Here is a 12,964-nt window from a genome sequence, read left to right on the forward strand (position 1 = left end):
GTGGAGAGCATCCATGAAACGTATATCCAACAACAACAATACAATACATAATTTGGGGACTATTTTAAAAATTAAATTGAGCCCTCCCAACTAATATGGTGATGATGTTTTTTTCAACTATAAACAGATATGTCCCCTCATGATTTGAGCCAGTATATTTTCAACCATCATGTAGAATAATGGAGCTGGAAAGGTCCTAGAGTCACGTTGGAGATGCTCTAGTCCAAACTTCCCATTTTACCTATGAGAAACGTAAGGTTTCTCACATGGAAAGGGAAATTATTCATTTGTCCAAAGTCATACAATGCATGTGTATTAGTGGAAAAGCCAATGAATGGTCCCTGGGCTTCAGCCCATCCCAACCACTGCTTTCTAGACTGAGTGTCAGGTTCAGAGAATGCAGGGAGATCCTACGCTGCCCGTTAGCTACCAGCTGCCCAATGCCACTGTCCTTGGGGCCCTGTTCCAATCCCGTCAGGCCCCCGCTCACATGGTGAAGGGGCCATATTCCAGGCCCTCCTGGTCCCGGTGCTCCTTCCATAGATCCATGTCGTTCCGTACTGGGTACTTGCCCTCTTGCCGCATCACTTTCTCCAGGAGTGGGGCACTGGCCAGGTTCACATGGGTCTTGGGCCCTACGCGGGTTATCCATATTGGACCGTACTTGGCCTTGCTCAGCACCTGTGGGGTTCAACCAGAGCTGAATAACCATGGCCCCGCCAGGCAGGCACTTCCTGGAGAGGAGATAGGGTGGAGGTGTCGGACGGCCACCCTCCAGCAAATGAGCTGGGCAAAATCACACTGTGTAGGAGGCAGGCCCTGGGATGGCTTATAGCTCCAAAAGGAGAATACTGGGGGAAAAAAGGGAGGCGGGCACACAGGAGTTAGAATGTTGAGTAATATAGCTAGTGGAACTGGGGGGAATTGAGGTACTTGGAGGAAAGGGATTTTGGAAAAATGGGATATGTGGCAAACTGGGGTATACTGAGGTGTAAATATTTGGGGTCCAGGGTTTTAGAAAACTGAGCCGTTTGGTAGGTATAAGTATGGCTCCTTCATAGAAGCATTTAAATCTATTGCAGCTTGCTGTCATCTACAAGCTGACAATAAAATATAACAAATGAGATGAAGATAAATATCTACATGAAATATAGATAAATATCTCATGTAATCAACAAGGAAAAAGGAACACAATTAGAAACTCCGGGAAAAACAAGAAGTTGCATGAGAAAGTCAGAATCCAAATATGAAGTCAACTCTGTGGTATGAATTTTTTTTAAACAAAAAAGTATTAGTTGGGGCGGACCTGGTGGCTCAGGCGGTTAGAGCTCCGTGCTCCTGACTCCGAAAGCTGCTGGTTCGATTCCCACATGGGCCAGTGGGCTCTCACTCACAAGGTTGCCGGTTCAACTCCTCGAGTCCCGCAAGGGATGGTGGACTGCGCCCCCTGCAACTAGCAACGGCAACTGGACCTGGAGCTGAGCTGCGCCCTCCACAACTAAGACTGAAAGGACAACAACTTGAAGCTGAATGGCACCCTCCACAACTAAGATTGAAAGGACAACAACTTGACTTGGAAAAAAGTCCTGGAAGTACACACTGTTCCCCAGTAAAGTCCTGTTCCCCTTCTCCAATAAAATCTTTAAAAAAAAAAAAAAGTATTAGTTAAGTAGCGTAATTCGCAAATATTTTATCTCAGAATTGCTAAGCACTTGAAAATTGATACCCATAACACCTATGAAATTGACATTGCTATGATGTTTTTATACTTGTGGAAAATGAAGGCGAAAATAAACATATTGTGGTTTGGGGGAGGTAAAACTTAAAAAGAATCCACAAATATTGAGACTAAATTTACTGGCTTATTTACACCTACAAACTAAAAGAAAATGAAACACAGTGGTTTCCCAGGTACTTCATCTTTCACAACCTGTTACTAAAGAGATTTTAAGAGGATCAGAAGACGCTCTAATAGAGACATTAGGCCAAAGGACTTCTGTAAAAGAGACACCAAAATTATAGAGATCTATCATTCTAATTACGGAAGGATATTTCACCCAACTCACAGTCTAGAAAGACATGTCTTCCTGGGTCTTACTATTGGCATTAAAAACTGGATTCTCCTAGGATCAATGCAGCATGATTGCCGTCGGTATGTTACCCAATAGCCCAGAATCCACCCCGAACTAACGGCTCATTCTTCCAGTTCCTAGGAAGGCAGCCTTGACAAGCCCCCAATGCCCATTTAGGCTTGTTTCCACTTCTACCTCCCCATAATGCCTGCCAGTGTGATATGATTTTTGAATAGTTGATTGTAAACTATAGTGATTCCTGGAGAGAAACAGACATATTCATACATTACCGGTGGGCGTCTAAAACAACACAAACCTACATAGAGGATAACTTGTTAATATCTGTAAAAACTACAAACAGATTTATAAGCAAAGTATGGAATATCTACATAATGGAATACTGTATCACCTTAAAAGAGAATAAAGCAGCTCCTTGTGTATTAATTAATGAAAAGAAAGACTGTAATATGGAAAGAAAGATAGCCAAGATACGATTGCTAAATGGAAAGGTATGATATCGTTTGTTTAAGAAAGAGGGGCTAAATAACAACACATAGCATTTGCGTTTGCTTTTATAGAGAAACAGTGCTTTGTCGCATCAGAAACTAATTAAAGTGATTACCTCGGGGAGGGGACACCCACGGGAGTGAGACTGTGCGACGCAGACCTTGTTTCATGGTTTTGAGTTTTGAACTATAAGAATGCATTCAAATTTTTTAAATCTAAAGGGGGAAAAAAGAAAGTGTTTTCTGAAATGATAAGTCACCCACCATTGAGGAGGTAATTCCAGAAAACAGGAAAGCTTTGCTGAACCTCTGAATTCATGCATATACTCCTTAGATTTAGAAGTGGGTCTTAGAGAGTCATTTCATTTATTTTTCTTAAAGTTTCCATTTTAAAAAAAGTACTTTACGTATATGTCTATTTTTTAAAAACTTTTATGTATTTTAAGTGTGTTTTTCCAGGCCCCATCAGCTCCAAGTCAAGCAGTTGTTTCAATCTAGTTGTGGAGGGCGCAGCTCACAGTGGCCCATGGGGGATCGAACCAGCAACCTTGTTGTTAAGAGCACCGTGCTCTAATTAGCTGAGCTAACTGGTTGCCCTATTATATGTCTATTTTTGTCTCCTGGATTCCTTAGGAGGATTATCCTAAAAGGAAGCTTAATGTTTGTTTTCTGATCGGTTTATTTAAGGTATTAATATCAAGTATTATTAATAATAATAATTGCAAATATTTCCATGTAGCTTAGCATAAACCAGACGGTGTTCCAAGCGTTTTATTTATTATATTATCTCATTCAGTCCTCACTACAGCAGCATGATACACGAAGCTTAACGTTACCGCAATTTCGTAGGTGAGGAAACTGAGGCCCAAAGAGATTGCACAAGGTCACTTTACTGGGAAGTAGCAAGATCCAGAGTTCAAACTCAGACCACCTGACTGGAGGCCACACTTTCTACCACTTACTCCACTGATCCCTGAGAAAACTGACTATGTCTTACTAGGAACAAACTTGGGCCCTTAGAAACTATGTTTTATTTAAATACAACTGTGCAAGAACTCAGGGTTTTTCATGGCACTGTTGATTTTGGGGGCTAGATAATTCTTTGTTGTGGGGAACGTCCTACGCATAGTAGGATGTTTAGCAGCATCCCTGGTCTTTACCCACTAGCACCTCACTCCCTCCCCCCGACTTGTGACAACCACAAATTTATCCAGCCATTTCCAAAATATCCCCATGGGGGTAAAATCACCCCAGGCTGAGAACCTCTGCAATAAGCCTAACCTCTTAATATGTCTCTTAATTATGTAATTTTACAGGACTCTTTTTAAGAAATAATATCTCATTTTGAAGAAACATTTATCTGAAGTTTGGTTTCTTTTCCTTCTGTTAAGTTCTAGTAAAATTAATTACATGTCACATTTTTTATAAAAATGCTAACAGGGGTTATCTCTGAGTCACAGTTTACAAATAGTTTATTTCCTTCTTTATACTGTGATTTGTTTTTCAAAATTTCTACCATGATCTTGGAATCAAAAAACAAAAATGTCAAATTTCAAAAGACTAGATCAATAACCATTTACTTGGGTACTAGCTTCTTGCCTGGAATCCAAAGTCTCTGGTACCACTTCCTACCTGTCAGCTTGGAGGTTTCTGGGACATTTCCCCCTTTGCCTAGATCATGCTTTCTTCCCTTTTTCTTTGTATTCCTCTTCTCAGTTAGTTTACTCGGTGGAACCTAACAAGGATCTATTTATGTAAGAACTTATTTTAGAAAGACACTGGGATACTTGCTGAGAGATACGTGCTGTGTCTGTACGCCTACCATTAGGCCGTAACCTGAGCCGGTTAGTAAGCCCCAAGGTTCTCAGATAGGTCCTGTCTAAGCACCACTTCGCAGAACACAGTTCCCTAAGGATACTCTCCAGGATGAATAGGAGAGCTGGCCTTAGTTAGGTGAAGCGCCAGCGAGGGAGAGTGTTGAATTCATTCATTAAAAAATATGATGGAAGTGTTTACTGATACAGAAAAAAATTCATATTTGTTTTTTAGTAAATGGCCAGTTACAAAAGAGAATACATGGTATGCTTTCATTTTTAAAAACATATATATGTAGATGACACACGGAGAGTGTGGAAATCTATTCCCCAAGGACAAGCCCACAGGGACAATGCTTCCTTACCCCCCAGACCATGTGTATCTTTATGGATTCATTTCACAAATGTGTATCAAGCAACTATGTATACAAGGCATGTTGACATGGGCAGGATGTTAGGAGTATGGAAGATCTGGGTTTTCTTTTTGTGTCTTTACATTTTCTGATTTCTCAACAATAAACACGTATGACTTCTGCAAGTTATTTCAACTAAGTCAAAATGACACTGTCTCATAAATGTGGTATGTAAGCACAAATAATTAGCATGTGACTCATATTTATGGGATTGTTAAAAAACAAGGGTATTTTTATAGAAACAGAAAGTGTCCGTCTCCTTGTCATGTGTTTTTATCTCAGCTCAGTCATCCACAGCTGGCAGTTCAGTTGAGGGGTCAGGGAATAGTTGGCAGTAGATGTTGTTCTAGGTCCAGCCCAACACTAACAGCCTTTGTCACTCTGTTGGGTAATAGCTCTGCCATGGCACCTTCCCAACCTGCACGTATCCATATCCACAAAGGCTTGAAGCCAGCCTTCCCTGAGTCTGCAGGCTTAACGCCCTAGATCCTCCCAGAACGCTGCAGGACTGGATGCCGGCACAGAGCTGCCTTGAAGCCACCTTGCACTCGCCTCCCTGTGTCCCCTAGGAGGTTGTCATGCATCAACATGCTTTGTGGGTTCTGATGGAACGTGAGTTTTCTGCCCAAACCCCATCAGAAAAGAGCTGCAGAATATATAACGGACTCACTGCAGTCTAGAAAGGGCTCCTCAACAATGGAATACCCCACAACTTGCATTGCAGTTATCTGGCCCTTTTTGTTTCGGGTTGTCCTTTTGCGTGGGTGGCATAAAGATCCTATGGAAATGGCACCTTTGGCTTATTCTTCTTTCAATCTCTATATACATAATAAACTGTCTAAATCTAAACATGGCCATTGTGGCTTTTCGGGAAGAATTCGTCAGACCTTGACTTTGCCTTGTCTAATGGGTGAACTTGACACATTTGGTGTTCATCAAGGGGACTGGTAAAGTTCCAATGCTCTTTTAGAGACCTGGGCCATGTGGCCGGGTAGGAGATAAATCAATTCCCGTGATCTAGTAGCACATGATGGGGCTAAGTGTGTGTGTGGGGGGGGGGGGGAGGGTCTTCCCACTGGGGGTTGTGCAGGTCAGGTTAGGAGCAATACGACAGGCAGTGCAGTGGGGTCGGGATCTTCCTACAGTCCTATCTATTTTGTCAATAAGTGGCCACTGAAAACTGAAAGTAAGTGCAAAACTGTGCTTTCTGGTGGAGCTCCCCTGCCTCCCCCTCCCCAACCCTGGATTCCCTGAGCTTCCAGGAACCAGGAATTCCTGAAGTGCCTGTGTTAAACCCTTTGGTCTATGTTTAGGGCAAGAATTGCAGTGAGGAGAGAACAAAAGGGAAAGTGACTCTGGGAGTGAGAAGCCTGAGTCCATCTCTCCTACATATTGTTGCAAAAACGTGAACCCAGTAATGAAATGTTTAATTGTGCTCACTCCTAAAGTGTTAGGAAAATTCCTCTGATGTCTACAGTTTTCACTGTACAATGAATGATGTGTTGATTAGCAAGGAGTGACTGGTAAGCCCCAAGGTGGTCAGCTGGTCGAGTGGTTTCTAGAGACAATGTTGGTGGAGTGACAACACTGAACCATTTGGCAGGCAAAAAAAACCTGCTGTCTTTTACCAGTTACAAAGCAGTATGTTCCTGACATAAATGTTGCTCCCTGATCCTGAAGACCGACTCCATGGGGTTTTTAACTCCTTCCTCCCCAAAGCTGATAAGGTCACAAGATCCTTTTGGAAAAGACAACAAGACCCCACAAGCGACTATCGAGGTAAGGAACAGAATCCTGGCAGGCAGTAGCAGACGGGTTGCTGACGTGTTTAGTGACAAGGGGAGAAGGGTCTTTGACCATTGTTCCTGAGAACCCTGCTGAGTTAGTTGTATTGGTGTTTAGAGTCAAAGGGGAGAGGGGCCCATAGAATTTTTACAAAGTGTTTCCTGGCTGTTCCTTACCCTTCTGTACACCAGGAAATTGAAACCACTTTGCTTGGACAGGTGGCTGTGACCATAGATAAAATATTTCCTGGTCATCAAGGGCAGTCAGTTCCTTGGAGATATACTGAGGTCCCTTCTTATAAGGAGTAGGAAAGGAGACATTAGAGATAGGTTTGGGCAAAAACCTAACGAGACACTAGAAGTGAGGCTGCACCAGCTGGCTGATGAGAAAGCCACACCAGCTCTGCTGGATGAGAACAAATGGAAATCAGTTCATTACCAAAAGACCAGCCACGAACAGCTTGGCTGATGAATGAGCTCGGAGGAAGAACAGACCTGGACCGCCCCTCCCCTGACAGCCCTCATAAGGAACCAACCTTGCCCACACCTTGATTTGGGGCCTCCAGTACTGTGACACAATGCATGTCTGTTGTTTAAGCCACTGTTTGTGGCACTTTGTTACGGCAGGCCTGCCACACTAACACAGGGGCAGACTGTAGGAATACAGGCATCCAGAATGTAGGACCATATGGACCTAGTTAGTATGCCAGGGAGTCTCCAAATTGGAGATTGATGGTTTGCCCGTGAGGGAAAGTCTCTCTCACTAGCGGGCATGACAGGGCCACAAAACTGAAAGATCCGGGTTGTAATGGAGAATCCCCAGTCAGCTTTGGCATTTACTGTGGACAAAAAGGAGGGCCAAGAGGAGTTAGACCCCCTTGCTGGGGTCTGGCAGTTGGGACGGTGTTGATTCAATGCCTTCACACCACCCAGCTTTCACCCCTTCAAGAACACACAGGATGAGGGGACGCCCAAGTCCCTCTTGCCCTAAGGAGGGCCAGGGTGCTTATGCACTGGCCAAAGTGTGCTGGGGACTTGATGGCAACCAAGGTCGTCAAACCTTTTCAACATCATTTCATTATAACGTTGATTAAATGCCATAGGAACTTAACTCTTGTTAATATCAATCAGCCCATAGTAAAATGGGTTTCATTATAAGTTATTTCGCTTAAAATCTGAGAACCTGGCAGCACATTTAGTGGGGACTTACTGCATGTATATAGACAGATTTATTTTAAGGAATTGGTTCAGGCAATTATGGGGGCTGGCAAGTCTGAAATTTGTAGGGAAATTCCAGCAGGAGTCAATGTTGTACTCTTGAGTCCGAAGGCAATCTGGGCAATTCCTTTCTCTTCTGAAGACTTTCCGCTTTTCACTTAAAGCCTTCAACTGATTGGATGAGGCCCACCCACATTATGGAGGGTAAAGTTTTACTCAACGTCTACCTTCACAATCTCGACTGATGTGTGACCAAACATTGTTGCCTAGCCAAGTTGACATGTAAAAGGTTCACAGTGGATGAGCCTTCTCGAGCCAATACACACTCAAGTGGTTGTAATGGATACTGCTGAATGTGTTGTCGGAATAGATGTGCTAAGTGCTAAGTACATGTAATTCTTGATTGTAAAGGACGTTCCCAAGGCGGAAATGCCACATTTAGAACTGTGGTAGTGGGTTGAGTCAACCACCAGGAGTCTACCCTGTTCTCTCAGCTCAGCCACTGGCTATCAATAAAGTAGTACAGGATTTCAGGGAAAGGGAAGGGGTAGAAGGGAAGAACACTGTCTTAATCAAAGAACTAGTACAGACAGATGTGCTTAAGAAAACTATCCAACAGGGAGGATCCAAGATGGCAGTTACATAAACCCTGTGCTTGCCTCTTCCGAAGACCCCATTAAAATTACAACTAAATTATAGAACAATCAACCTGGAGAACTACCTGAAGTCTAGCTGAACAGAAGTTTTATAACTAAAGATATAAAGAAGAAGCCACCTCAAGACTGAAAGAAAAAGTTAAAAAAAAAAAAAGAAAAGAAAAGAAAAAAAGAAAACTATCCGACGGTACAGACTTTCCTTCTACTTGGGCCAATCAGCGCTCACGAGGCTTTTGAGCTACTGTCCATGACTAACAATTCTGCAGACTGGAGCCTGTGGCAAGAATATGCAGCCATTTAGATAATGGTTCTCTAGGGTTTTGGGTATGACGTATGCCTGATATCACCCCCCAGAATTCCCCATTTGAGAGTGCTGGTGGACCCTGGCAGACTGCCAAACAAAATGGTGCCATACTGTTATGTCCCTATCGTGAGATGGGTCATAAATGAGAACATTAACAAAGTGGGATTTGCCTAATAGGCAATATGTGGAAGTGGTCTTTTCAGGAAAAGAAGCAAACTAAGCACGAAGGTGTTGGTTGTCCTCCAGAAGTGCTGAGTCAGCCGCAGGGTCTATGCCATCACCTCGTGTTTCTTGGGAGGTTCGGTATACTGAGGCTCTCGACAAAGCTAGGGTACACTGAGGACTGGGTTCATGCAGTAATCAGCTAAATTCAAGGCCATGGGTGTCCTGAACTGCTGCTGTGCAACCCCAAAGAAAACTGTCTACACTGTGCATGGAAAAGAGAAGTCTGTCCGATAGGCTGAGGTGCGAGCTGTGAACTGTAGTCCTTGCCCTGGAAAAGACCTCCCAAGCTGCCCCTTGTTGCATTTTTACTGATTCATGGTGGTATGGGCTGGGGCGTGGCAGCAGGATGCCTAGATGGTCAACTCTTAGCCTCTTTAGGGATGAACATTATGGCAGCAGATCACAGAAGAGCCACACCCCGTTTGTGACCCAGGTGGGTGCCCATGGAAAAGCTCTCCTTGGGTGAACATCGTGGAATCAATGAGTTGATGAGACCTGTGGTGGCCATGTAAGGACCATGCCCACCTGGATACACCATTTCACAGGGCATGGTAATCCATCCATAGTTCAAGACTGGGCCCCCAAAACAAATGACTACAGCACACAAAGCCAAGGAAGCCTGGCGAATATGCCTGACTGCCAGCTGCACAGTCCAGTGGTAAAGGAAACTTTGAGGCACACAGTGAGGGGCACTAGACCTGGCCCGTCCTGGCAAATACACTATATAGGTCCCCACCATCCTTTCAAGGGTACTTATTGACTGCAGTAGACAGCTTTTCAAGGCATGGCACTGCCACCTCCATCCACGCAGCAAATGGGAGGGAGCTCACTATTCAAAGATCCTTCCACGGATGAACTGTGCTGCATGTTCCGATTCCCTAAAAGCATCCAATCAGACAGTGGTGCTACCTTTGCAGTAAAAAGTACCCAGCAGTGGGCAGCTCCCTGGGACATTCGCTGGCCCTTTCATACCCTGGATCATCCACAGGCAGCAGGTGCCACTGAAAGATGGAATGGACTTTTAAAGGAGAAACTGCAAAAGAGAAGTGGACAACCAAGGCTCAGCTCCCAGTAGAGCATACTCTTCAGAAAGTTAGTTTGGACTACAAATGTGGCAATTCACCAGAAGGGCAATTCACCCTTTAAACAGAATTTTTCATTATGAGTTAGGGAGGTGGGAAGAAGCCCAGATAGGCTGTAAGAGAACCAAGCCACTTCATTAACTCTTCTCATCTATCACACCTACCTCTTCTTCCCACAGCTACTGCTTGGGAAACAAGGCAAGTAGCAAGAAGAATCAGGGCGTGAACTACTTTAATGTGGTGCTTCTTTTGCCACTGGCTATGCTTGCTGCTCTGGGGCAGTCATGGATAAGGATGATCATGAATATGAGGTGACAACTCCTAAAATAGTCCTGGTGTGGCCCACATGTCAGGGGGTGGGAGATTTACTAGCATGGCCTGAGGCATACAAGGAAGAAACCAGTGAGACACCTTGGGGAAACCAAGGCTCCTAGGAGGGTAAGACACAGGAGGATTGGGACATGGAGTGAAGTAATCACTGGCCGGACAGAGGTTACATTTCTACACGGTAGTGGAAAGAGAGGGACACCTCTGGCTTATGGGACATCAGCGGTCAACCCTGATTGGTTAGCAGTGAAGGGAGGGACTATTAATCTCTTTCTCAGCGCTTGTCTACAGGGCATCTGGCCGATTTGACACAGACTGCTATCACCCTCCCTCAACGTGACTGCTGGCCAAAGAGAATTGGAATCTAAAAACTTTTAGAAACTTCCCAAAAGCCACTGACTTCAGAAAGGATCAGCCTCCACTAAAGATGACAGAACAAGATGAACATTCTGAACACATGTTCGGTCTCTTTAGCCTTATCCTGTCCCTGTTGGCCTTTTTTGTTCACTTGTCACAGGTTGTTCTAAATTCTTCGGCACGGGTGGGAACAATCATACTGCCAGGACTTCTGGGGGCCAGTTAACGGGAGGTATGTGTGGCACCTCTAGTTGCCCTCCCAAGGGGGAGCATGGCTGCAGCCTATACTCCAAACAGGTCTAACCAACCTACAGTGGATCATGGCTATGGTGACTTATGTGTTGTTGCCTAAGACCGACAGAACAGATTTGGCATGAGATCCCATCATTAAAATATGAATATCAATTTGATGGGCCCCTGAGAATTTTGAGCTGGATACGTGAAAGATCAGGGTAGAGCTGCAGAGCAACTCTGTACATATCCACACGTGCAAAGATTCGAGCCCCAACTCCAGAGCTCAAAACTTAAGAGTTTTAGTAAACTAGGGTAGCCACTATGGAAAACAGTATAGAGGTTCCTCAAAAATTAAAAATAGAACCACCATATGACTCAGAAATTTCACTTCCAGGTATTCATCTGAAGAAAATGAAAACACTAATTAGAAAAGATATCTGTACCCCTATGTTCACTGCAGCGTCGTTTACAATAGCCAACATATGGAAGCAACCTGAGTGTCCATCCATAGATGAATGGATAAAGAAGATGTGTACATAGTTACAATAGATTATTACTCAGCACTAACTAGGAATGACATCTTGCCATTTGCAACAATATGGATGGACCTAGAGAATATTATGCAAAATGAAATAAGTCGGACAGAGAAGACAAATACTGTACGACTTCACTTACATACAAAATCTAGAAAAACAAAACAAATGAACAAACAAAATGAAACAGAAACAAATTCACAGATAGAGAGAACCAACTGATGGATGCCTGAGGGTGAGGGCAACGGGCGGAAAAGGGGAAGGGAATTAGAAGTACAAACTAGCAGTTATAAAATGAATCACAGGGATGTAACGTACAGCATAGGGAACATGGCCGTCAATCTTGTAATAATTATGTACGGAGCCAGGTGGTTGCTTGACTTACTGGCAGTCACTTCGTAAGGTCTGTAAGTGTTGAATCACAAGATAATTACACTATTAGTTGATCCCAAAGGCTCACTGTGGCTAGCCCATGCCAAGGTCGATAACCCAAGGTAGCCCATTGGGGCCATTACCTAAACTCTAGCTATACTGCCTGGAGCACACTAGTCTACCTCCAAGGCAAGGGTTGGTAACCAAGGGTGTGCAGACAGGCTGGGGGTGGCGTGGGGTGGAGAGCTGAAATCTCACGCAATAGGTTATGCATAAACTCATATTTTGCTGTAGCCAAGTGCCATCGTTTTCAGATTTTCAAAAGGTTGGGAACCGAAACAAATTTAGGCAACTTAGCTTTGGGTTGTGGTAAAGATTCTCTCATGAACTACATTCTAGTCCGGATCCTCTCAGCCCTCTTCTCCACTAGGCTCCACCTTGACCTACTGTAGACTTGAACACTAACCGTTTATAACAGCTCCGGGTCACATCCCTAGGATGACCTTCACTCCTAGGATGAAGCTCCCTTTAAAGGGCCTGCCTGAGGAAACTCAAGGCTGCCAAAAGAATTTCCTGTCTGTTCCAGACACCTGAAGATTGGGCCCCCATGTCCCAGTCTCTGTGGGATGGGAGAGGCCTAACTTCAATAAGATTAGCACCTTTTAGCAAACACAAATGAGTGTCACATGGACCAACCCCCCTACTTCCTGCTTTTTGTAATTTTTCACTTCCCCGACTCTCCCCCAGCTGCTCCCCTTCCCCATTCCCTCATGCTCTGGTGAAAACGTCCAGTCACCTCTGCACAAATCGGAATGGAGTTCATCTCTTTGCCCTGCTGTCACTCGTTACTGAATAAAATCTGTTTTCACCACTTTAACTAATGTCCAGCTGTACTTATCTTTGATAGTTGTGTGTACCTTGAAAACTCAGAAAGTCATACTAAGCCCCAAAATGGAAACAACCCACATATCTGTCAACAGATGAATGAATGAACAAAGTGTGGTGTATGCCCACAACAGAGCAGTATTCAGCCATAAAAAGGAACATGGTAGTGATACATGCTACAA

The 12,964-nt window shown here is 44.1% G+C and overlaps 1 protein-coding gene across 1 annotated transcript in view; it reads right to left on the minus strand.

Annotated features, from left to right (window-relative positions):
• Nucleotides 1-12,964, minus strand: part of LOC117025889 (sterol 26-hydroxylase, mitochondrial) — a 30,663-nt gene that overhangs the window by 5,429 nt on the left and 12,270 nt on the right. The window contains exon 2 of the mRNA XM_033112238.1: nucleotides 491-681. Within this exon, the coding sequence (XP_032968129.1) occupies nucleotides 491-681 (191 nt within the window). The remainder of the gene's footprint in view (nucleotides 1-490; nucleotides 682-12,964) is intronic.

The sequence above is a fragment of the Rhinolophus ferrumequinum genome, chromosome 8 (assembly GCF_004115265.2).
Source record: "Rhinolophus ferrumequinum isolate MPI-CBG mRhiFer1 chromosome 8, mRhiFer1_v1.p, whole genome shotgun sequence".
NCBI classification, from domain to species: Eukaryota; Metazoa; Chordata; class Mammalia; order Chiroptera; family Rhinolophidae; genus Rhinolophus; species Rhinolophus ferrumequinum.